General features: G+C 43.8%; 1 protein-coding gene across 1 annotated transcript in view; it reads right to left on the reverse strand.

The window, feature by feature from the left end:
- Nucleotides 1-26,960, reverse strand: part of BBX (BBX high mobility group box domain containing) — a 57,581-nt gene that overhangs the window by 16,186 nt on the left and 14,435 nt on the right. The window contains exons 5-10 of the mRNA XM_054384463.1: nucleotides 26,691-26,771; nucleotides 23,630-23,710; nucleotides 16,976-17,056; nucleotides 10,372-11,290; nucleotides 8,862-9,000; nucleotides 2,459-2,607 (exon numbers count right to left, since the gene is read on the reverse strand). Coding sequence (XP_054240438.1) covers nucleotides 2,459-2,607; nucleotides 8,862-9,000; nucleotides 10,372-11,290; nucleotides 16,976-17,056; nucleotides 23,630-23,710; nucleotides 26,691-26,771 — 1,450 coding nt within the window. The remainder of the gene's footprint in view (nucleotides 1-2,458; nucleotides 2,608-8,861; nucleotides 9,001-10,371; nucleotides 11,291-16,975; nucleotides 17,057-23,629; nucleotides 23,711-26,690; nucleotides 26,772-26,960) is intronic.

Raw genomic sequence — 26,960 nt, forward strand, 5'->3', positions numbered from 1 at the left:
TACCCAGCTAACGTGAGCAAATCCAACATTTGTTGAAATTAAGAGCAGATATCACTAGCTCTGTCAGGATTTAGTTTGGGGCTGTGGTTAGATGTTCACTGCAGAAAGATCAGTGTCACTGCTGGCTGCTCCTGCCCTGGGGAGCTGCTTGTTGCAACCCCACATCTCAGTTGGTGGAAAAGTTCATGTGACTTTTCCATCTGCTGCAGTGCAAAGTCAGATGGCTTGGTTTAAAGAGACCTTCTCATCAGCTAGAGGCAAACGCTCCAGGGCCTCCTCTGCAGGGCTGTGCCAAAACTACTCAGAGATCAGGCTTCTAACCTGCCTGCAGTTATGTTTCTGACCTTTCCTTGAGACATGGCCAAATGTATTCCAAAGGCTTCTGAGTGATACAAACAAGAATAAAAATTAAGCTCTCACATATGAATCCAGCCACGAGCAGGATGAAGTTCTCAGCTACCTGACTTGAGGCAGCACTCTAGTGTGCTATTCCCAAACCACACAGGGAATGCAAAATTTTATATATAACAGGTGCAGTGTAGCAAGGAAGTCAAGGAGCTGCTTTTACAACTTTAACTGCCAGATCATGGTCCATGAGATGTTCTTCCCAACAGATGTTGCTTAATTTGCAAGGCTACAGGCTTGGGTAACGTGGCTGGAAAGCTGCCCATCAGAAAAAGACCTGGGGGCAGTGACTGAGAGCTGGCTGAACATGAGTGAGCAACGTGCCCAGGTGCCCAAGAAAGCCACCAGCATCCTGGCCTGGATCAGCAATAACATAGTCAGTAGGAGTAGGGACGTGATCATGCCCCTCTACTGGGCACTGGTGAGGCCACACCTTGAATGCTGGATTTGGTTTTGGGCCCCTCACTACAAGAAGGACATTGAGATGCTGGAGCATGTCCAGAGAATCACAGAAACACAGAAACATTGTGGATGGAAAAGACCCTCAGGATCACCAAGTCCAAATGTTAACCCTACTCTACAAGATACACCCTTAAACCGTATCCCCAAGCACCACATCCAAGTGACCTTTAAACATATCCAGGCTCATCAAAACTGGGGAAGGGCCTGGAGAACAGGTCTGGTGAGGAGCAGCTGAGGGAACTGGGGTTGTTTAGTCTGGAGAAGAGAAGGCTGAGAGGAGACTTCATTGCTCTCTACAACTCCCTGAAAGGAGGTTGGAGTGAGCTGGGGGTCAGTCTCTTCCCCCTAGTACGAGGTGACAGAAGGAGAGGAAATGGCCTGAAATCATGCCAGGGGAGGTTTAGGCTAGATATTAGGAAAAATTTGTTTGCTGCTAGAGTGGTCAGGTGTTGGAACAGGCTGCCCAAGGAGGCTGTGGAGTCACCACCCCTGGAGGTGTTCAAGACATGTGTGGACATGGCACTCTGGGACACGCTTTAACGGCCACGGTGGTCTTGGGTTGATGGTTGGACTCAATGATCTTAGAGGCCTTTTAAACCAGAACAACTCTGTGATTCTGTGAATTAACCATTGCACTACCCCTCCGCAAAGCAATTAATTTGTGCTCACTGAAGAAGTCCTTTTAAATACATACCATTACACCATTACAAAAAAAACCCCCAAAAACGCACTTGAAGTCAGAACTCATTTGGTATTAGCACAAGCTAATTTTGTGAAAGTGACTGTGCCACAGATAATTGCATAAATACAAAAATCAATACTAAAATTGGCACGCATTAGAAAAAGAACAGCTGCTCAATCCTACAGACTGTACTGTGATGATTTGTGAAGCATGCAAAAAGACATAGCTCTAAACCAGGGTCACCTGGGTAAAACAGACAAAACAGAGCTAAAAGCCTGACACACAGTGGAACTACCAGAGCGGCTGAAAAGGAAATCAGCTTCACATTGTGAACCGTGCATAATGAGGGCTCCCTTTGTCTCGCAAAATTATTGGTTTATTATTCCTCCATTTGGTGGTGTTTCTGTACTGTATGGATCCATCAGTATTTCAGCCACAGTCTAAAAGCAGTTCTTACTATTCTCACTTCTCTACCACCTCTGTATCATGGGTATATAAAACTGCCAAATCCATCACACCTCCCTGGAGGTGTTCAAGGCCAGCTAGACAAGGTCTTGAGCAACCTGGTCTAGTGGAAAAAGATCCTGCCCATGGCAAGGGGGCTGGAACTGGATGACCTGTAAAATCCCATCCAATCCAAACCATTCTGTGATTCTATGATTTTGATAAATTTGCTTGCTATGAAGAACATGAGGAATAGATTTCATGCACAAACTCTAATCAGTTCTACTCAGCATGAAAATCATGAGTACAAGCTGAAAACTAACCCAGGTAGGACCCAACTGACTTCAGTGTTAGAAAAGAGGTCTCATTCGATTTCACACAGAAGAGTAAAATAAGAAAGTATAAATTCCTGAGCTTGTTGGAGCATTGCTGTTACTTAAGAATGGATTGCACGTGGTCATTTACCTTTGTTGGATTTTGGGTGTTCAGACGAGCCGCTTCCAACCTTTCTCTTTTTCCTTGGAACAGATGAATTTTTCCTGTCAAAGGTAATAGGACTGTATTGAGGGAGGCTGTTGAATTTCTTTTCAAATTCTTCTTCCAACTTTGCTAAGCTAAAGGGGGAAACAAAACCAATCAAATTATATGTAACTCTGTTTCTGGAGAAAAAAAATATATTGTTTAGGAGTGTTTGTGCACAGAAACACAACTATCTACATAGTGGGGGGGGAAGAGACAACTACACACATAAACATCACACTAGGAGAAATTAATCCGACTTCAGGATGAGAATGCAGAGCAACAAAGCTGATGAAGAGTCTGCAAAACTGGTCTGGTGAGGAGTGGCTGAGGGAACTGGGGTTGATTAGTCTGGAGAAGAGGAGGCTGAGGGGAGACCTCATTGCTCTCTGCAACTCCCTGAAAGGAGGCTATAGAGAGGTGTGGGTTGGTTTCTTCCCCCTAGTATTAGGTGATGGAACAAAAGGAAATGGCCTGAAATTATGCCAGAAGTGGTTTAAGTTGGAGATTAGGAAAAATTTCTTTCCTGCAAGAGTGGTCAGACATTGGAACAGACTGCACAAGGAGCTGGTGCACGTTTGGACATGGCATTTTGGAACATGGTTTAATGGTCATGGTGGTGTTAGGTCAGTGGTTGGACTCAATGACCTTGGAGGTCTTTCCAACCAAAAGAATTCTATGATTCTGTGTACACTCCAGCTTCTGCATTAGCAACGCAGTATGAGTTGGTTACATTAGTTGCATATATTGAGAAAAACAAAATAAAAATCAATAAATCAATGTCATACTGGTGACATTTAGCTCTGCTGCACAATTTGTACAGGAAATTTGTTTGTTCTGTGAAGGGAATGAAAAAAGACAGTAAGACCAATAAACAACCCAACCCCCCAAAAAAATCAATAAAATAACTTCACATAAAAGTCCTCACACCAGAATGAAAACAGCAATTCAAACCAGAATTAAAATGACAAGCTATTCAATCCTCTGGATCTATTCTAAATTTTAATGCTTTGGGGTGGGAATTAGCTTTCTGTTTGTCTGTGAGGGGATTCCATTTTCTCCCCTTGTATTTTATTTGTTGTGAGATGAATAAAAGAAACTAGTTCAAGATTTCAGGAGACTCCAACATCCCTCATGCTTCAGCCCAAGCCGACAGGTTGCTGGGCCATCTCAGTTCACTCTACTGTTGTTGAACCAGATGATCTGTAGGATCCATTCCAACCTGGCATTCTGTGATTCTGTGAATAACTGTAGCTAGATTACCTACAACTCAAGAAACCCACAGAGATGATATTGTTCCTATCAGCCAGATGAAAACAAGCCACTCAAGCAGCATGGTGTTTCTGGATGCAGTGACTTCATGTATTCCATGTGCATTCTGTCCCAGCACATGTTTGCAGCCATGGAAGGAAAGTAGGAAGATGAAGGACTGGAACATCTGTCTGATGAGGAAAGGCTGAGAGACCTGCAGTGGTGTAGTCTGGAGAAGAGAAAACTGAGAGGGGATATTATTCACAAGTATCTGAAAGGTGGGGGGTGCCAAGAAGAGACAGTCTCTCTTCAATGGTGTCGTGTGATAGGACGAGGGGCAACGGATACAAACTGGAAACCCAGGAAGTTCCACCTCAAAATGAGGAGAAACTTCTTTGCTGTGAGGTTGCAGGAGCCCTGGCCCAGGCTGCCAGAGAGATTGTGGAATCTCCTTCTCTGAAGACTTTCCAAACTGATCTGGACAAATTCCTGTGTGGCTTGCCCTAGGTGGTCCTGCTCAGTGATCTCTGGAGGTCACCATTCTATGATTCTATGAATGGTGCTTTAGTAACACAGCTAGGCAGATCACAAATAGCACAATCAACATCAGGGGAACATTTTTTACTTACCTTCAATACTGGTTTCTACAAAAAATCCAAACTTGACAAAAATTGGGAATGATAGGATAAGGGGCAATGGCTTGAAATTGGAGCAGGGTAGATTTAGGTTGGACATCAGGAGGAAGTTCTTCCTGATGAGAGTGGTAAAATACTGGAACAGGTTGCCCAGGGACATGGTGGAGGACATCCCTGGAGACATTCAAGGTCAAATTTGATGTGGTTCTGGGCAGCCTGATCTAGTTGGAGATGTGCCTGCTGACTGCAGGACGGGCTGGACAAGATGACCTTTGAGGGTCCCTTCCATCTCGATGCATTCTACGATTCTATGACTATGTATGTTGCCCCACAGACATATTATTTCTGGGAATAACAACATTATGTCTGTGGGTTTCTTGAGCTGTAGATCATCTAGTTACAGTAATGACTGTTGGAGGGATGGCCCTTACACACTGGACGCTTGGCAGTACCACAAGCAGCATGGCATTCCTCTCTGCTCTCTGAAACAGCACTTGAAACGAATCATGTTCTGAAAGCTTTGGAACACAGATTGATACTTCATTTTATCTCTGTAATCATCACTTCATTGCGAGCAATCTTCATCTTCAAGTGCAGCCTTGGCTCTTGATAGACTGTGTGCATGGTGGGGTTGGTTGGTTTGGGCTTTTTTGTGTGCACATGCTCTATTTTCTTTTTAAATCAGTAAGATATCTGCCATTAGTGGTGCCTGGTCACAGCACAAGCTGATTTCCTGCTCTGACAGCAGTCACAGTTCCATCTCCCACCTCTGCTCCTCCCCCCTGCCTGGTGACACCTGCCTGGTCTCCAGCCCCAAGGCAGGCTGCAGTGCTAACTGGGAAAGCCCAACCCTGGAGCAGAACGGCTCCCATCCTGGCTAGCAATTCACACTTGTGTGACACAGAGGCACCGGATCATTATGAACAGTCAGAGCATCTTCCAGCCTGGTCAGGTACATGCAGCAGAGCTAAGGTCTTCATGCCACATGGACCAGTCCTGCCAGATACACAGAGCAGGCTGCAGATGGACAAAGCACACCTGACAGGCACCATCAGGGAAGTGTGGGCAGCTAGTGATCGAGAAAAGGTAAGAAGACATCAGGAGAAGGATGCAATTCCAAAGGGGTGAGGAATTTCCCCCGGGGTTCCAAATTTAGAAGAGACAGGGATCTACTGGAGGTAGTCCAATGGAGAGCTATGAGGATGATGAAGGGACTGGAACACCTCTCCTATGAAGAAAGACTGAGAGACCTCAGGCTGGTTAGTCTTCAGAAGAGAAGGCTGAAAAGGGATCTTATTAATGTCTATAAATATCTGAAGGGTGGGTGTCAAGAAGGTTCCAGTCTCTTTGTGGTGCTGCCCTGTGATAGGACAAGGAACAGTGGGAATAAACTGGAACACAGGAAGTTCCACCTCAACATGGGGGAAAAAACTTTGCCATGAGAGTGCTGCAGCCCTGGAGCAGGCTGTCCAGAGAGGTTGTGGAGTCTCCTCTGGAGACTTTCAAAATCTGTCTGTATGTGTTCCTGTTGGACTCGATGATCTCCAGAGGTCCCTTCCAACCCCTAACACTGTATGATTGTATGAAAGATGATGCTGAAGGGAAAAGAAATTACGAAGAGGATCTGGTGGAGGTAAAACCAGCTCTTCAATTAGCCAGAAGGTCAGGCTGTGCAATGAAGAGGGATAATGGATACCTTCTCCAACACTTCACACTCCAGAAATTACTGATTCTGTCCTTACAGAGTTCACTGAACAGTGTTCTCTAATGACATCACTGAACCAAGAAGATTGGCAAGGATGTTTTTTTCCAGCCACCTAATGATTGTAGAACACACAATGTTCCTAGCTACTCTGAATAAATCTTTTGCAACTACAGAAGGGTTTTTGGTTTTGTTTGCCTATTTTTTTTTTTGCTAGGAAATTGGAGTTTTCAATCTTTCAACTGAAATTTAAAAAGTATTAACAAAACTTATACACAAAGCACTAAAAGTCCAAGAAATGTTCCATTATTCATCTTTTTTTACCATTCCAAGCAAACAAGACTTGGAGATTTTCATCAATTTAATACCTCTGCTGTAAAGTGAGTTACAGCTAAATTTCACATAGACTAGGTGACAAAAAATGGCTACTGGAAGCCTGCACAAAACAAACACATTAATTCTAAGCAAGAAGTGTAGGATTTCTACTCCTTTTTAAATTAATTTTCACCTCTGAATTCAGATAACTGGAAGTCTTAAAGAATTTGCAAGTCCACAAGGCTAAGAAGATTAAACAGTTAACAGATTAAATATCAGTTAAATAAATGTGTATTACTCTGACAAAAATTGTTCATCATATAGCAGCTCCACAGAGAAGGACCTTGGAGTCCTGATGGACAACAAGTTAGCCACGGGACAACAATATGCCCTTGTGGCCAAGAAGGCCAGTGGTATCCTGGTGGACATGAAGAACAGTATGGACAGCAGGGCAAGGGAGGTTCTCCTCCCCCTCTACTCCACCCTGGAGAGACCACATCTGGAATACTGTGTCCAGTTCTGGGCTCCCCAGTTCAAGAGGGACAAGAAACTACTAGAGAATGCCCAATGGAGGCTATGAGAATGATGAAGGGACTGGACATGTGTCTGATGAGGAAAGGCTGAGAAACCTGGGGCTGTTTAGTCTGAAGAAGAGAAGGCTGAGGGCATCTGGCCAATAGTTACAATGACATGAAAGGTGGGTGTCAAGACGAAGGGGCCAGTCTCTTCTCAATGGCATCGAGTGATAGGGCAAGGTGCAACGAACACAAACTGGAACACAGGAAGTTCCTCCTCAACATGAGCAAAAACTTTGTGATGAGGGTGCTAGAGCCTTGGAGCAGGCTGCCCAGAGAGGTTGTGGAGTCTCCTTCTCTGGCAGCTTCCAAGGACCCACCTGGATGCATTCTTGTGTGACCTGCCCAAGCTGATCCTGCTTTGGCAGGAGGGCTGGACTCAATGATCTCCAGAGGTCCCTTCCAACCCCTATCATTCTACGATTGCATGATACACTAGTAAAATAATTCTGTGTAGCCTTGTATTTGTAATCAAGAATTATTCTTCTGATACATCTAATTTAACAGTGTATATGAAAGTTACATTATCTTGTCTCTACAACGAAGAAAAGGTACATTTTTCATAATTATTTGCTAATATGAAATCATTATTTACTCTGTAAGCAGTGTCCCCATGTGGGCAAAGAGATCTATTCTTTTTAGTCTAATTCTGTTTCATTGAACACCTACGCAGAACTATAAATAGTGCTTTGCCAAGGGCTCTGAAAATGTAATAACCCTTTTCCACAGCTCTTGAGGGGGCAAACACTGCACAGGATTTTTTAGGACTGAGCAAATAACGTCACTCCAATCTGTTTACAGGAGCGGAAACCAGGAAAGATCTCACAGGAATTCCTTTGGTATATAAACAACAGGTTATCCAGAGCATGACTCAACCCAGTTTTCAGGAATTCTGGCTAATGATGATGATTTGCATGCAGCTCACTGAACTGCAATGAGTTCTCAAGCTTTCACTCTCAAGCTGAAAAAAAATAAAGGGGAAAAAAAAGAGGGAAAAAAAAATCCAAGTGCCAGGTCACAATGCCATGGACACTTGAGGCTTGTGGCAGAATGGCTGGAAACTGCCTAGAAGAGAAGGACCTGGGGTCCTGGTTGTGAGCTGGCTGAACACGAGCCAACTGCGTGCTGAGGGGGCCAAGAAGGCTACCAGAATCCTGGCCTTGATCAGGAATGGTGAGACCAGCAGGAGTAGGGAGCGATCATGCCCCTCTACTGGGCACTGGTGAGGCCACACCTCAAGCACTGGGTTCAGTTTTGGGCCCCTCGCTCCAAGAAGGACATTGAGGTGCTGGAGCAGGTCCAGAGAAAGGCAACAAAACTGGTGAAAAACAGGCCTGGTGATGAGTGACTAGGGAATTGGGGTTGTTTAGTCTGGAAAGGAGGAGGCTGAGGGGAGAACTCATTGCTCTTTACACTTCCTGAAAAGAGGTTTGAGTCAGGTGGAGGTCAGTCTTCTCTGTCTATTATCAGGTGATGAGAGGAAATGGCCTGAAATTATGCCAGGGGAAGTTTAGGTTGGAGATTAGGAAAAATTTCTTTGCTGCAAGAGTGGTCAGGCATTGGAACAGGCTGCCCAGGGAGGTGGTGGAGTCACTGCACCTGGAGGTGTTCAAGAAATGTGGGGATATGGCTCTTCAGGATATTGTTTAGTAGTCATGGTAGTTGGGTTACAGTTGACAGTTTTCCAGCCTTAATGATTCCATGGTTCTATAGTTCAGGACATGGTTTAACGGCCATGGTGGTGTTAGCTTGATGGTTGGACTCAATGATCTTAGAGGCCTTTTCCATCCCAAGTAATTCTATGATCCTATGATTCTAAGCTACCAGGCTGACCCAACTAAAATGTTGAACAGTGTTAAGCTGCAACTTACCCGAAAACGAACTCCTCCTTTGGCTTAGGCCTTTTCAGTTTTTTGTTCCCACTTGTCCCACTTTGGGAAAAAGCCCAGTTTTCTTCATTCCAGCATCCTTCATGATCTGAGGAGTTGCCTTTTCCTGAGCTTCTTTTTCCTGGGATGAAGGTAGAAAATTGTTTCTCATCTTTAGGCAAAAATGTGCCAAAAGGAAGTGGGCTCAGAAGGAACTCGTAGACCCATTCAGTGCTACAACTTAGCAAATTGTGATGCTTGACCTTCTTGATGGGGTTACAAAACATTCATTTATTTATTTTCAACTGGATAACGATGATATTGGCAAGTATGCCCCCCCTCCCAGCTTTCATAGTACCTCTGAAGTTAGGATCTCTTGAGGTATAAAGGAAAAGAAAGAAATCAGTAAATTCAGAGTGACAAATTTCCCTCCACTACAAACAACATCCGTATTCTTTTCTGGCTGTTCTAGTCACACATATGGATCTACTGAACAGAAAATAACATTTCAAGCTCATGCCCAGAGCAGTTGTAGTCTCTTCTGTAGACTTTCCAGACGCATCTGGACACATTCCTGTGTGGCTTGCCCTAGGTGATCCTGCCTTGGAAGGGAGGTTGGACTGGTTATCTCCAGAGGTCCCTTCCAACCCCTACCATTCTATCATCTCATCTATAAATTATTTCAAATTTATCCTTCCACAAGTTGAAGGGTTCTTGCTCACCACCTACTATAAAACTAATAACTAAAACCAAAGCACAACACATTTGCCTCTTGTAGGATCAAGAGCTAAGCTCATAACCAGAAAAATTGTTTATACAGAAACAAGCTAACTGTTCAGGATTAGGTACAACACAACTCCTGAACACACAGGTCCAACACAGGGCAAGAACCTGAAAGGGCCCTACAGGAAAGCTGGGGAGGGACTTTTACAAGGGCTTGTTGTGATAGGATGAGAGGGAATGGATTGAAGCTCAAGGAGGGGAGAGTTAGACTGGATATTAGGAAGAAAGTCTTGAGAGTGAGGGTGGTGAAACACTGAAACAGGTTGCCCAGAGAGGTTGTGGATGGCCCCTCCCTGGAATTGTTCAAAGCCAGGTGGGATGAGGCCTTGAGCAACCTGGTCTAGTGGAAGGTGTCCCTGCCCATGGCAGGGGGTTGGAAATAAACAATCTTCAAGGTCTCCTCCAACCCAAACCATTCTATGTATCTATGAACCTATCAGCAGGCTGACAAATAAACCAACAAAGCCTCTGGTCAAAAACTAAATCTTAAATCATAGAAGACAATAAGGGAGAGGTTAAGAGTTTGTAAGCAGGAACAGAGGGCAAGACACCAGAAGACCTGCTGTGGACCATGAAGCCTGATTCCTCCCCCTGCCCAAAGCAGGCAGCCACACCTTTCCCATTGCACACCATTCAAACTCCAGCTTAAACATGGACTTTTGCTTTTCCTCCCAACTCCAGGCAGGCTTTTGTGGTTCATGCTGTAAAGGAAACACTCAAAGCCACCCACCTCTGTCCACGTTAGCGCGCAGAGATGTGAGCATGCCCTCTGACACCAGAGTTTTATAAAGAGCACCTTTGCAAGATCTCTCTGATTTCCTGGAGCCACAGGTTTCTATCTTTTTAAGACAGTCACTGTCCTCAGTTTTGACCTGTCCTGGTAAGCTTTGGGGTACCACCTCCTCTGTTGGGGTCAGTGGTTCCACTTTAATGTTATCAGAAGCCTCACACGGTACTTCCTTGCTGGCTGCAATATTAAGGAAATCAGGAGGCTTTGATTCTTTGGTGGTCTCCGTGGGTTTCTCCTTTGATGTTTTCTTCTCTTTTGACTTCACTTTTTTCTTTGGTGATTTTGTATCCAAGAGGCTTCCCTTCACACTGGGGACAGGGCGAGGTTTTTTGCGGGGCGTTTCTGCCAGTCTCTCTGCACCCCAGTCCCCCTTGGCCACCGCTTCGATGGTGTACATCACACTCTCAATGTCTGACTCGGAGGACTGCCTCTTTTTACAAGGCTTCTTAGGGGTGGATTTCTCATTTGTATGCCGCTCCAACTTATTTTTTTTCTTTTTCTTCTTTATCTTTTCTGGCTTTAGCCCCAGGATATTCATGTCAGCCATGGAAAGCTCTGGAGAACAGCAGATGTGACCCTTTGTGGTATCGTTCCTCTCAAAACGACTGTTCTCCGTGGCAAAGCTCATCAAATCTCTGCATTTTGCTGTTTCTGGTTCCTCAGCTTTTGACTCATCCCACTTTTGCATTTTCTCTATCTCAGACAGTTCTACTTTTCCTTTACAGGAGTCTTTTGCTATTGTTTTCTCCAGTTCTACTTCCATTTCCTCTGGGATTTCCCCTCCCACATCTCCTGATGCTTCCACTTCAGTTTTCCCAGGTTCTTTCATCACTTTCACTCCTTCTGAAGCAAGGCACATCTGAAACAAATTGAAAAGTAGTTCTATGAGAAAAATGTCAACTCTGAAGATCACTAACTTATCTGAATAGGAGCATTTTCTGGAGAAGAGGAGGCTGAGGGAAGACCTCATTTCTCTCTACAGCTCCCTCAAAGGAGGTTGGCAGTGAGGTGGGGGTTGGTCTCTTCTTCCTAGTATCAGGTGACAGAACAAGAGGAAATGGCCTGAAATTGTGCCAGGGGAGGTTTAGGTTGGAGATTAGGAAAAAATTCTTTCCTGCAAGAGTGGTGAGGCATTGGAACAGGCTGCCCAGGGAAGGTGATGGAGTCCCTGAGCAACCTGTTCCAAGCCTTTTACCACCATCATTGTGAAGAATTGCCTCCTAATGTCCAACCTAAATCTACACTGCTCCAGTTTCAAACCATCCTATCACTACAAGCCCTTCCAAACAGTCCCTTCCCAGCCTTCCTGTAGGTCCCCTCAGGTACTGAGATGCAGATCTAAGGTCTCCCCAGAGCCTTCTCTTCTCCAGGCTGAACAGCCCCAACTCTTTCAGCCTTTCCTTGTAGGAGAGGTGCTCCAGCCCTCTGATCATCTTCATGGCCCGCCTCTTAAATGGTCAATTAAAGACTGATCTTTAATTTTTGAAAATCACATCCTGTGTTTATATCCCAGTGCAGTAAAAAGTCACAGAAGTGCCTTGGTACTAAGAACACACCGCAGCAGAGCTGGGGATTCTCCACTGCATCATTTAACCTGCTTCCTAGTAGACAGTGCTGCCCAAGCCCCAGTGTTTTCAGTGCTCAGTCTAGCTTGACCAGCACCAGAGCAGGATTTTCCACCCTGTGCAGTAGAAGTCTGCCACTGGCGTCATGCTCCTATTTCGAATTATAGACTCACAGAACCATAGAATTGTTTTGGTTGGAAAAGACCTCTAACATCATTGAGTCCAACCATCAACCTAGGAGCACTGTGGCCATTAAACCATGTCCCCAAGTGCCACAGCCACATGTTTCTTGAACACCTCCAGGGATGGTGTTAGTTTGCAAGGAAAAAATGTCTTCCTGATTTGAAAAATGTAAAGTTGTCCTAAAGAGCACAATAACCTGGAGCTTGCATCCACACTGACCACATGGTCTGTGGGCAGAGGTAATGATGTCTGGTCTGCCAGTGATGTCTGGTTCAAGGTAAGCCCCTTCCAGATGGTTTTGCTCCAGGCAGCTTTTTGGCTGACATTTGTTTTCAAAACAAAAGAGCAGTGGAATTTCATCTTGGGGGCTTTGAGAGAGAGGAGGAAGAGGATCATGTCTGCCCAAGCGCTTCTGCTGTGGAGGATTACACTCTGCAGCAGCATCAGCATAGCTTTTAGGTGATCCAAAACTGAGAGGATCTCTCAAATCAGTGCTGCAGGAACTTTACAGTTTGAGAACCTTTTTGCAGCTCTTTTTTTGAATATTGCTGTTCCTCAGACAGTATGAGCATTTTGGATTCCATTAATGTTCACTCCAGGAGGAGATAACCATGGCAACCACTGCTTCTTTGCAGTTCTTTGCAAAATAAGTCTATCATAAGAGAATAAATTACCGGCAGGCTTTTTTTACTACTTTCCAAATTATTTTGCACATTCAAGTAGAAGAAAATAATCTCAATTACTGAGATTCAATTAGCTTGCCACCACCACACCCCCTTCAAGACCATTTGAAAAATGGAGGAAAGAGTTCTATGTAGGGACATTTGGGAGTTGAAGTGGACCTGAGATTTCGAGTAACTCAACTGTGGCAGTGGTGAGAGGTATTGTTCCACTGCATTTAGGGTGTTCTGGAAATCAGCCTAGTAATTGGCTTCCAGATTATATAAAAGGCATTTAAAAGGATCACAGAAATAATCACTGGAATCAGCTGGAGTACTTTAGAGTGGTAGAACCCAGCAGCCTGATTCTAGCACTTTGCCATCCTCATGTTGCATCCATTTTGGTAGGGTTTCAGCATGTTTCACAGTCCTGACCTTAGGCATAGTTTGCTTCCCTGAACTGAGATGCCAGAGAGATTCCTTGTGTAATCATGGAATCATAGAATTGTTTTGATTGGAAAAACCGTTTAAGTTAATCACTGAGTCTGACCTTCAGCCACCACAGCCATTAAACCATGTCCCAAAGTGCCATGCCCACAAGTTTCTTGAACACCTCCAGGGACAGTGACACCACCTCCCTAGGCAGTCTGTTCCAATGCCTCACCACTCTTGCAGGGAAGAAATTTTTTCCTAATCTTCAACCTAAACCTCCTCTGGCACAGCTTGAGGCCATTTCCTCCCATTGTATTGCCTAATACTAAGGAGAAGAGACTGACCCCACCTCACTGCAACCTCCTTTCAGGGAGTTGTAGAGAGCAATGGGATCTCCCCTTGGCCTCCTCTTCTCCAGAAGAACCCAGTTACCACTGTTTGAATATTACCTCTGCAAGCTGAAATAATGCTGATGTTCCACACTGCTTTGTTAAATCAGAAGGACTTGAATGGGATGTACTTGAAGAAATCTGAGGAAAAAAGAGAGGGCGATTAAAAAATAAAACAAACCCCCAAGGATCCTTTGCCAGCACCATTCTTTTATGTTTACTACCCAGCTTTTGAATGGATTCTTTCCTTCCTCCTCCCAAAATTAATTCGTAAGATTATATATTGAAAAAGAATTATACCACTGGACACTAAAAGGCATTTGCAGATCGGGGGATCTTCTTGTCAGGACTTCCTCTGAAGAGCAGGATGAACTGAAGCAGTTGCTCTCTCACACATGAACAGATTGCATCAGCTAAGCACCAGTCTAGACCAGCATGCAGCCCAGCTGGTGGTCTTTTTGAAGGGTTACTTGGACATCTGCTTTCAAAAATCATTTCATTGACATAGCTTAAGAAGGTTACTCCTGTGATGCTACAGCACTGCCTGTTGGTGTCCTTTAGGACTCATAAAGCAGATGTGATGAAGCCCAAGTGAAGTAGGAGCTCTCAAGTCTTTGGTAACCTTCACTACTTATCAAAGTATGGGAGGTTGTCTGGCAAGTGAGTATCTCATGGTTGGCAGCTGGAATTCTGGTAGCCACAATGCTTTTCCTGTGTCAGGCCACAATTTTCTGCAATAGGAAGGATGGGACCAGTCTTTTTTCACTGGTGCCCAGTGATAGGACAAAGGGCTACAGGCACAAACTTGAACATAGGAAGTTGCATTTAAATATGAGGAGGAACTTCTTTAAGGATGATGGAGCACTGGAACAAACTGCCCAGAGAGCTGGTGGAGTTTTCACTTCTGGAGACATTCCAAACCACCTGGACATGTTCACATGTGACCTTCTCTAGGTGAACCTGCCTTGGCAGGGGGCTTAGACTGGATGATTTCCACAGGTCCCTTCCAAACCCTACCACTTGGTGATTTTGTAATACTTCAGAGTGTCTTCTACCAGTTTTGAGCTGGGTGCAAAGAAATTATCTTTTTCTGAATAAACTAAATGAAAAGCATCAGTCTTGGGAATGAACATTAGTATGAAGACAAAACTGTTCTAGTTTTAAGGACACACCCCATAATCTCTGGCCAGGCTTGCAGATTTGTTACACTTGCTTCCTTAGAAAGACATGGAGTTGCAGGGACTAAGGAACAATGTTGTTTCCAACATTTTAGCTCACCCTATCCCCTCAAGGTCTGTTTTCATTGCTGGCAAACAACATGGGCCCACAAAGATGATTTATAGGAATGAATCCATCATTCATAGATTCATAGTCATAGAATGGTTTGGGTTGAAAAGAACCTTGAAGACCATCTAATTCCAATCCCCCTGCCAGGGAAAGGGGCACTTTCCAGTAGACCAGGTTGCTCAAGGCCTCATCCAACCTGGCTTTGAATACCTCCAGGGAGGGGACATCCACAACCTCCCTGAACCACTTGTCCCAGTGTCTCATCACCCTGACTGTAAAGAATTTCTTCATAATACCCAGTCTAAACCATTGCCATAAAGGAAAACAAAAAAAGTTTAACAATGCTCTCTTTACGCCTCCTGGAAGCTGCAGCTCTTCACAGCATCTTCCCAAGCTTTGACTGATACAGCTGAGGCCTCCAACTATTGGTTACAGCCAAGTGCTGCTAGCACTCTGCCAGAACTGGTCTCCTTCTGTGGTGGAAATGATGCACACCCCCTCACCCTCACACCTCCAGACTGAAAGCCAAAGACAAAGCATGCATTTAGGCACAGCAGGAAACTGAGCAGAGCTGAGCAGCAACAGCCTCCCAGGCTTCAGCCTGCAGAGTGGCTGCTCCAACTGTTTTTAGAAACTCAGAAATGCTCAGAATGCGTCAGAAAAATCAGTTAGCCCACTTCTGCATTTTATTTTATGACCATCTGTGGCATACTGTGACGTATCAAGAAGGAAGGCGTAGGGAAAGAGTGGTGGAGGGAGAAGATGAAACTGGTTAACCCACATAGCAGAGAGATGAAGGAGGAGTAAAGCAGCACGGTGTGCTGAAGCAGATGGGCTCCCTGCCATGCCAGCAGCATGGAGACAGCAGTCCAGTCCCCTCCAGTGCACAGCATCTGTGGTTTGGAGTTATGGTAGCATGGCAAAGCTGTTTGAGGAGGAAATTCTTTAACTTAAGGGTGGTGGAACACTAGAACAGGCTGCCCAGAGAGGTGGTGGAGTCTCCATCCCCAGAGAAATTCAAAACCCGCCTGGACGTGTTCCTGTGTGACCTTCTCTAGGCATTCTTGCTCTGGCAGGGAGGTTGGATTTGATAATCTTCAGAGGTCCCTTCCAACCTCTACTATTCTGTGATTCTCTTTGCCAAGAGAACATACACACATTAGAACAGGTGACACTCAGGTGACAATGAGTACAATTTATTTGGGATGATCCATATCTAGCCCTGAGCTGTTGTCTGAAAACTTAAACATTGAATCTCTTGTATTTTATTTGTCCAAATACAGCCCAACATTACATGTACCTCCAAAATTAACAAACAAAATCAACAGCACCAGTGTCCTCCAAGATCTAGGGACAAGGAGGATTCACAGGATCATAGAATCATACTTTCATTTGGAGAAGATTGCTAAGATCATCAAGTCAAACGATTAACCTAAGACCACCATGGCCATTAAATCATGTCTCAAAGTGCCACATCCAAACATCTCTTGAACACCTCCAGGGATGGTGACTCCATCACCTCCCTGGGCAGCCTGTTCCAGTGCTTCACTACCCTGAAATTAAAGTTCATGCTCATGTTTATATAGAACTTCTCATGTTCAAATTTGTGCCTGTTACCCCTTGTCCTGTCACTGGGCAGTACTGAAAACAGGCAGGTCCTGCACTGATTATCAAACCTTTAATTTGTAAATCCTGGTATCCAGCTCCTCATGAAGAAGAATTCTCTTGTTTCTTGTCTTTGCTATTGTCATGAGCATTGATTTTATTACATTTACAAGGTTAATTTTTCTAAAAAGCAGCTTGAATTTTCTGTGTGGTCTCCAAGAAATTATGTATATCATCAAGTGTACAAAGAAAAAGTGGGTCATTGGGGCCACTGCCTGATTTTCTTGCTATTCTATTCTTCACTAATTTATGCTTCTGGAAATACCAAATTTTGATAGCAGAGCAAATCTGACACAATTTATAGTTTCTGGGGGTAAATGATATACACATCTTCCCATTGTGACACTAATGACTGTAACTTTACCTCTGCCAACTGGAAGAGAGCCGACTTCCCACAGAGCTTTACTGACTCAGGACTTGACAGCTGGGAAGTATTTGATGAGATCTAGGTTTCAAATTAAAAGAGGAGAGAATGTTTCAGTGGCACGCAGAAAAGACAGAAAGGAAAGCAGAAAAAGAATGAAAAAAAAAATTAGCAAGTTAGTTATATCAGTTACTCCAGATAGGCAATCCCACCCAGGAAAGAATTGACGGACATTTAGAAGTCAGCAGATACAAGCAAATAAAGAATTTCTCCCATGGATTAGGCTTATGGATTCTCTTCTACATTTGTACTCACCACACCTAGTATTATGCTGTGTTTTTTATGTGTGTTTCACGTGACTGAGTGAACAAGACATACCTGTCACTTAAAAACATGAACTGGGGTAGCCAAGGTTAAATAAAATTCTCCCAGAAAGCCTGGACAGTATTCTCCATTTGGTTAGTCATAAAAGAGGACCTTTTCTCCTCACAGACACTGCTTGTTTCACTTCTTTAGTTAGAAAACAGGAGGAAGACCTGTCACCTGGAGGTAAATGTAGCCTTCTACATAGATACTGGTGTGCCAGTACCGAACAACCACCACATTTCAGGGAATTGCTTTCATAGCCACCATTTTTTTCTGACCTGCTTGAAAGTGAAACATTATGATTTACCAACACAACATTAATGGTTATTTCTCACATCAAATAATTTCTGGCATGGCACTGAGTAGTATTATCTGACTGGGAAGCCTTGAAAAGCCTTAAGATCAGAGCCAAGACCACCACTGTTTTCAAGGCATCACAAAAATCATGCTTATGACTATGATCTTTCAGATGCAAAAACTACCAGCTTTGCCTTTCTCTTTGAATTTAATCTCTTTCATCTGAACTGGATTTTTGGAAGAGTTTATTTTTTAATTGTCAAGGAGATTCATTACACACACCCTCCCTCCCCTCCCTGCCCTCCTACCCCCTTGCCAAAATCCAGGACACCCATTTTACCACAAGCTATTTAAAATACAGTGAATAACACTTGAATGTGCATTAATGATTTTTTTATATTAAACTAAAATAATTATAAATCCTATTTTTGCTTTGAGACAGCACAGACAGCTCATGATCTCACTGTATTAAGTGATCTTGTACCACTGCGCTTTGCAGGAAGAGGGTCTCAACTTTTATCTTTCTATCAATAAATTCTCATCTCTTTATGATTTTTTTCAGTACAGTATGCCAGTGAAAGGCCAGAAAAACACCCACTCACTGAAGTATAACCTGACAACATGCAAGCAGATCTAGCTTCCTGATGCACAATGTGAGCAAGCAACTTCATTTTGACAAGAGAATCATAGAGTGGCCTAGGTTGGAAGGGACTCCATGCCATGGGCAGGTATGCCTCTCAACTAACTTGGTTGCTCAAGGTCTCATCCAGCCTGGCCTTGAACACCTCCAGGGATGGTGCATCCACAACCTCTCTGGGCAACCCATTCCAGAGTCTCACCACCCTTGTACTGAAGAACTTCTTCCTAAGAGCCAGTCAAAACCTATTCTCTCTCAGCTTAAAACCATTCCCCCTTGTCTTATCATTAGACATCCTTATTCAAGTCCCTCTCCAGCCTTCCTGTAGGCTCCCTTCATGTATTGGAAGGCAGCTTAAAAGGTCCCCCCAGAGTCTTCCCTTCTCCAGGCTCAACAACCCCAGCTCCCTCAGCCTGTCCTCATAGCAGAGGTGCTCCAGCCCTTGGATCAACCTTGTGGCCCTTTTCTGGATTTAGTCCAACAGTTCCATGTCCTTCTTATGATGGGGACACCAGAAGTGGACACTGTATTCAAGGTGGGGTCCCACAAGAGCAGAATAAAGGGGCAGAATCTCCTCTCTTGACCTGCTGGCCACTTTCCTCTCGATGCAGCCCAGGACACAGTTGCCTTCTGGGCTGCATGAGTGCACTACCAGCTCATGGCTGAGCTTCTCATCAATCAACACCTCCAAGTCTTTTTCTTCAGGGCTACTGTCAACCCACTCTGTACCCAGCCTGTATTTGTGCCTGGCATTAGCCCTACCCAGATGCAGGACCTTGCACTTTGACTTGCACAACATCACACAGTTTGCTCTGGCCCACTTCTCAAGCCTGTCGAGATCCTTGTGGATGGCATGCCTTCCCTCAGGTGAGTCCACCTCGCCACACAGCTTGGTGTCAGTAAACTTGCTGAGGGTGCACTCCATGCCATTGTCCGTGTCACTAACAATGATGTTAAGCAGCACTGGACCCAGGACAGGGCCCTGAGGAACTCCACTTAACACAGTGCAATCAATATTCTTGTAGTATTCATAGAAAAAGAAGAATCCCACATTTCACTTCAGCAAAAAAAAACTTCTTTTCATAGTCCAGAAAACAAACTGCAAGAGACACAGAAGCACAACTCATGGCCAAACATGGGAAGTAAGAGGATGGCTGACCAGTCAACCCTCAGTGAGACTACAGATCTCATTCTCTGTCTTAACACCACCTCCCTGTTTTAGTTAGAGTAATTGTTACTATAACCACAAACAGCCCCCCTTCTTATATAGAGGTTTAACATGGGGATTAATAGGATAAAGCTATTATCTTTTATTACAAGGCAGCATTTTAACTACTATATTATATTCCAGTTTGCAGAAGCAGCATCTGCCATGGCCCCACTTCTTCCTTCCCTTCTTAGAATAGGATTTTCACACCCAGGAACTTAATAATTTCATTTTATAGACAAACAGCAAATATATTTGCTTATCTTATATAACAGCTTAACTTGGGAAACTCACAGGTTTACCTAAGAGAAGGTGAGAAGATACTGCATAGCTCTCTCACTCCCAATTTCAAGGCATTTTAATGAAAATTTCTGCACTCAAACCTTCTGTGCTCAGTACAGGGAAAAAACAAACAGAAAGAGTTGCTTGCAAACAACTCAGTTTTGAGTATGTGAGAAAGCAGCAAGGACAAAATCATCCCCAGGCATGCATAGTTCCTAAAAGATAGTAACCTGCAGGACTAGCAAAGAAAATCCCACCTTGTTGCATGCTGCATGTGATGTTTCTTTGATTAAATCAGCTAGAGAAAAACTTCAGAAAAGCAGCTGAAAGTGCAGAGTCTGGAGGTTTTGGCTTCATCTTCTTTTAAGAACAGCTGACCTAATGATTTTATTGTTTCAGCTCTCCAGAAACATTTTCTTTGTTGAGTAATGGACGAGAGTTTGGCTAAGTAAATCTAAGTGGTACCCTTGTTTCTTCTCAACAAAGCAGTCACCACCATCTGTCTGCATTTGCCCAACACACAACCAGTGAGCCCAAGAAAGCAAGGGGTCCCATCTGCTTTGCTTCCCTCACATGGCAAGGAGGATGACAGCAAACAGCCCTTGTGAGCAGACAGCTTGCAAACAGTCACCATGCTCAGGAACACAGCCCACTACTCAGCAATCACTGGCCTATATAATGGCTTTCTAGAAAGGTACAAAGGAGAAAATTAGGACCAAGTATTTGCAGAATCAGAGTAGAATAAGGAAAATGTGAGGGTAACTTAGCAACACTCCAAATTGCAAAAATCTCCTATGAGAATGCCACATCATCTTCAAAGATCTCCAAGGTGCTCCTCTGCAAGAACCCAACGAAGTTTTACTCCCAGGTCTTTAATCACAGAATCATAGAATTGTTTTCGTTGGAAAAGACCCCTAAGATCATGGAGTCCAACCTTCAGCCTAAGACCACTATGGCCATTAAACCACATCCCAAAGTACAATTTCTTGAGTACTTCCAGGGATGGTGACTCCACCACCTCCCTCTGCAGCCTGTTCTAATGCCTGACCACTCTTGCAGCAAAGTTTTTCCTAACCTCCAACCTAAAGCTCCCCTGGTGCAACTTCAGGCCATCTCTTCTTCTGCCACCTGATACTAGGGAGAAGAGATCAACCTCTAATCTCCTTTCAGGGAGTGTAAAGAGAAATGAGGTCTCCCCTCAGCCTTCTCTTCTCCAGACTAAACAAGCCCAGATACCTCAGCTGCTCCTCACCAGACCTGTTCTCCAGACCCTTCACCAGCTTCACCGCCCTTCTCTAGACATGCACCAGCACCTCAATGTCCTTCTTGTAGTGAGGGGCTCAATATCGAAGCCAGTATTCAAGATGCAGCCTCACCAGTGCCCAGCAGAGGGGCATCATTACTTCTCTACTCATCTGTTGTGGCAAATGACTGGTCAGGCCTCATGAACCACATCCTCATCAGCTTTAATTAATGACTACAGCACTTGGGACAGCCAACCAGATGAAGGGCTAACTGAGGCTGTAAAGACAGAAAGAAACTCATGCTGTGTCTACCTATAATGAGTTGCTTGAGTGACAAGGGACTTGTACTCGTGGGGTAAAGGTGTCCATTTTAAATTACAAATCTACCCAGCAGGATGGCTGTCCTCACAAAGATGCACTCTTACTCACTCTGCTGCAAAGGTGGTGAAGAGAAAGGGAACAGATGAAAAACACCCAGTCAGAACCACAACTGAGCTGGGAGGGCTGCCAAAAGTCTCCAGGCACATCCGACCACAGCACATATCACATTTCTTCACAGGTCTACTTGGCTACTGCCTAAAGAACTCCTTTCTCTCCCACTCTTTTTTTCTTTTGTAGCACTGACAGCAGCCTCCTACAAATTGCTCACCATAATTTAGCTTACCAAAGGCAGTAATGCCTTCATATAGACAGGACCCAATGAGAAGTGGCACAGCGAGGAACGGGATGTTTGCCAAACTTGACAAAGACACCCTGTGCAAATGAAAAGCCCTTCTATTTGAAACAGCACCAGCAGCTTTAATAGCAGGGTGGGGAGAAAGCTTTAAGAGGTTCTGTAGCATGCTCAGTACTTTCCCCTGGCACAACCGAAATGAAGGAAAGATTTAAACTGGGTATTAAGATGAAATTCTTTACAGGGAGGATGGTGAGACACTGGAATATGTTGCCCATGGAGGTTGTGGATGTCTCCTCCCTGGAGGTGTTCAAGGCAGGGTGGATAAGGCCTTCAGCAACGTGCTATAGTGGAAGGTGTCCTTGCCCATGGCAGGGAGTTGGAACTGGATGATCTTCAACATCCCTTCCAACCCAAACCACTCTATGAATCTATAAATATTTTGCAATAAAATTCAGAAGAAATGTTCCCCAGCTTGTATCTTTCACTTGGTTGAAAAGTTTAGCTTTAGCACATTGCTTCATCCTGCTCACTCCACTCATTTCCTCAAAAGAACATTCTGAATTAACTTGTAACTTAAAAAAAAAAAACACATGGGACATATGAAAACAACTTCATGACTAGGGATATTAACTCCATAGGGTTTTATAGAGGTGTTTGTATGGTACAGTATTTTATGGCACCTAAATCAGTAAATTATTATTCTTAATTAGGTAATCCTAAAGAAAAACACATCAAGCCCATCCTAGCCAAGCTAAAACCAGCCAGTACACAATTAGCTGAACATTTAACAGCAAGCAGCATGATGTATGTATAGTCAAACCTTGGAACAACAAAAGGTACCCTTTCATCTCATTATGCTCCTCCACAATAGCACCAGCTCCAACCCCAGTCTTTCCAGACACAACCTGACTATACCTTTGGCATAACTGATTCTGCAAACAGGACCAGACTCCTCAAACTGAGCACACACATAGGAAGTCAATGAAACACACAGGAGAAGGAAAGGCTGAGAGAACTGGGTTTGTTCAGCCTTGAGAAGAAAAGGCTTAGAGGAGACCTTATTACCATGCAACAGTACAGCAAGGGTGGCTACCAGGAGGATGCAAACTCCTTTTTTACCAGCAGTCACATGGAACAGACAAGGGGTAATGGAGACAGGTTACTCCTGGGGAGATTCTGATTGGAATCCAGAGGAAAATGTTTCCCCATGAGAACAGTTAGAGATTGGAATCATCTCCCAAGGGAAGCAGTGGACTCCCCTACACTGGCCAGTTTGAAGACTCAACTTGGCACAGCCCTGGGCCTTCTCATTTCAACTCTGCAATTACATAGCAAGGTTGGACCAGATGATCCTTGGGGTCCCTTCCAACCTGGCATTCTGTGATTCTGTGAAATTCTTAAAAGCAACCCTGCAGAACTTAAATTCTTCAGTATATGGAGGAATGAGAATAGCTTAGGGGTAATTTATAGGCTGTTTAAGTCACCACCTAGTGATGCTGTCACATCTCCTTGTAGCTCCTGTGATAATCTTCCTTTGAGCTGCAAGGTGATTTTTCCAAAGGATTCCTGGCTCTAGGGCAATTGTCACTTTGCTCTGCTGCAGCCTGAGCCTGTTCCACAGGCAGTGCACAGTGTTCTTTCAGAATGTTTTTTATTTCTTCTTTTCCTAGAGGTAACTTAAAAGGAAAATATGGAAAATACATCTGCTGTGGTTCTGTGGTATGGAAGGCCAACTAATGTTCACAGGCCCAGTATCTTTTATGTATGCTACAGCTAGTAGCACTGGTCAGCATCTCCTCCAGTCACTGCTTATTCCCCCTGTGATTTCTTAATGCTGTGCTGTCATGAAGGTAAATAACTACTGAGAGCAACCACTTCTGAGACAGGGTGCCCAGCCAACCCCTCCTTGCTGCCATTCTCCCTCCCACCATTTCAAACATTATACCTCAGCAAACTGGAACAAAGCAGACTCCTCAGTGTGTTTACCAGGTCCTGGGACTGCAGGCTGGGATGTGCTTGAAGAGATCTGTCAGGAAAACAATTATGTCTGTATTTTCAGTATCAATTTCAACATGCAAATAGTTTCAATATCAATTTACAGTTCAATATCTTCAGTTTCAAGATCAGTTTTCAAGATGCAAAATGTCTGATCCCTCAAGCACAAAGTCTCCCAGTACCTAAGAGTGTGTTTCCAGGAGGCATAATTCATAGAATCATAGAATGGTTTGGGTTAGAAGGGATCTTGAAGATCATCTAGTTCCAAACCCCCTGCCCTGGGCAGGGACACCATTCACTAGATCAGGTTGCTCATGGCCTCATGCTCCTAAGAGAATGAGCTGTGAAATGGTGATGCTGAATTATTTTTCTCCAGGAAAAACTTCCCTAGGATAAATAAAACAGGCAAAGATATTTTCCTGAAGGGCTTTTATTTGCCCATTGATATGCTGAAACAGAGTTAGCCACAAAAATGTGACACTATTGTATTTCACAGCTCAGAGAAACACCTGAGACTGCAGAATGGTGGTGCTGACAGAGCACAGAAATACTTGTGGACAGGGACACAACACATGCAGGTACCTTGAGATACCAGATCTCTCCCAGACACTAAAATAACTGCATTTTATACTGTTTGACTTGTGTAAACATGTTTTGTTGCAAATGACACCTCTGACTAATGTTAGACCTTGATACAAGTACATATTATTTGGCTGTTGACACACATAGCTACCAGGCACTGGTTAGGTGCAGCCTCCTCACTACAAGCTGCTTGCTGGAGCTGTACAAGAAACATGGACACAGCACTCTGGGACATGGTTTAAGGGCAGTCATGGGTTAAAGGTTGGACTCCACGATCTTAGAGGTCTTTTCCAACCAAAACATGATTCTAATGTTTAACAACCCTGAAAGGTAAGACTAGCTAACAAAATAACAGAAGGGAGATTTAGAATAGATTCCAAGAAAGATTTTTTTTTTTTACAGTAATGGTGGTTGACCACTGGAACAAATTGGACAGACAGGTGGTAGAAGCCCCATCCCTGCAAATATACCAGGTCAAGTGGGGCATGGCTCTGAGCAATGTGATCTGGTTAAAGATGTTTCTGCTCACTGGGGAAATATGGAGTAGGGGTGGTGTTGGACTAGATGACCTTTAAAGGTCCCTTCCAACCTAAAGCATTCTGTAATTGTAATGTGCATTTCTAATTACTGATCATTAGTGAGCTACTTCTAAAAAACTGCATGTTTTAGTAGTGCAGATGAGCCTGTCTTCTGGCACCCACTGAAGTTCTTTGATGAGGAAGGAAAAAAAGCCATCAGTCACAAGTCCTTAGAGCAAGAACATACCTTGCAGCACACAATTCTGACCTACTGCCACGTGGCTCATGCACTTTACCTGCTTGGGCACCATCAAATGAACTAAAGCAACTGACTGAGCAAGTGTTTGTCTTGTTCTTTAAAAGACTTAGCAGTGAAATTCAAGAAGCAGACGGTTATCAAAAGAAACTGCATAAAGCATGACATTGCTCATCCGACAGTGTAAGTACACAGTAGCATCTTAGAGATACTGAAAGATGGATGTTGAATTATCATCATAGAAGTTTTCAGGAATTTTAACAAGTTTTAAGAAGTTTCTACGTATTGCTCTCCACTGCTTGCACACCAGGCAACATTTAGACATAAGGAGGAAGTTATTCACAATTAGAGTAGTGAAATACTAGAACAGGTTGCCCAGAGAGGTGGTGGAGGCCCCATCCCTGGGAATGTAAAAGGTTAAGCTTGATGTGGCCCTGGGCAGCCTGATCTAGTTGGAGGTGTCCCTGCTCACTGCAGGGGAGTTGGACAAGATGACCTTCGAGGGTCCCTTTCAACCTGATGCAATCTGTGATTTCCTCTTTCCTAACAGGAAAAGTCAGCAGGCAGTTTAGGAGCATCATCAAAGCTTATGTACTTCACTCTGGCCATTACTTTTAATCAGAAATAAAGGATCAGAGCTTTAATTTATTTCTAATACATTTTGAAAGCTCTAGATCTTAAGCTGGAAATCAAGGCATTGCAGGTTTATGTTAAAACAGACCAAGCAAAACAACGAAAAGAAAAAACACATTTTCTATGTGGTAGGATTGAAACATATCTGCTCTGTAAGTGATGCTGTTTAGTGAGGAGTATGAAGATGTTCAGAACTATAAGCATTAAAGGCATGGGAGTCAGACTCACAGCTGGTGTGAACACAGGTAATAAAAAGAAGCCCCTGCTATGACAAAATTTCTTTCTATATGCATTTGCACCAACACCACCCAACGTTTTGTACAATCAATATTTATACAGCTAAATATTTCTATGTCACTTGATTATGACCAGTTGAAAACTTGAAAACCTGGCAGCAAGCAAGGCTTGCAGAGGACCAGGATTCCTTGCAACCTCATTCCTGCAGTGTGATTTATGTCAATGAAAACCACTAAAACTTGAAGTAGTGTATACTTCAAAAACCCCAAATCACCACAGTTGCACCTGTAGCAATAAATGTAAATAGGTTGGCAAAAATATCATAAATTGCAAAACTAAAGCATGGCTGCACAGAGCTATTTGGCTGAAGCTCTACATAGAAGCTCTTCTATAGAAGCTCTTCTTTTACAGAAGAAAATGTTGGAAATTCCAGAACTATGGTTCTTTTTGTCCGAGTCAATGACTGCAGCAGCCATGACAGATAAAGGATGCAACGTACCATCCAAATAGAAGTATTAAAACTACACTTACTATGACTTTAGTTTAAGTGCAAGACAAATCTCTGCATTACTACCTAAACCACAGTAGGGCTTCCACCATGTGCCTAAACACGCTCTTTTGCACTTCAAGTCTCCTCTAGCTACCTGGTAAATGATCCAGCATGATCAAACCATAAAGAAGGAACAAATAAATTTGACTTTGAGAGACTTGATTTCTCATTCAGCTGAACATCAGATGCTTCTGGGGAAGCACTGGGGAAGACAACCCTTTTTAAAGGAACTCACCTCTGCAAATTGAAACAATGATGACTTTTGACATGCTTCTGTAGAATTTGTTGCAACTGACTGGAAAGTACTTGAGGAAACCTGAAATGAGGAGGGTTCAGAGTAAGACATCAACAGTGCTTCTTTCAAGCTGAGAATAATGGTGAGCAAAATGGAGAAGGGCAGATTTAGAATGGGTGTTAGGAAGAAATGCTTTACAGTGAGGATGGTGAGACCCTGAAATAGGTTGCCCAGGGAGGCTGTGGATGACTCCTCCCTGGAGGTGTTCAA

This window comes from Indicator indicator, chromosome 1 (genome assembly GCF_027791375.1).
Source record: "Indicator indicator isolate 239-I01 chromosome 1, UM_Iind_1.1, whole genome shotgun sequence".
Lineage (NCBI taxonomy): Eukaryota > Metazoa > Chordata > Aves > Piciformes > Indicatoridae > Indicator > Indicator indicator.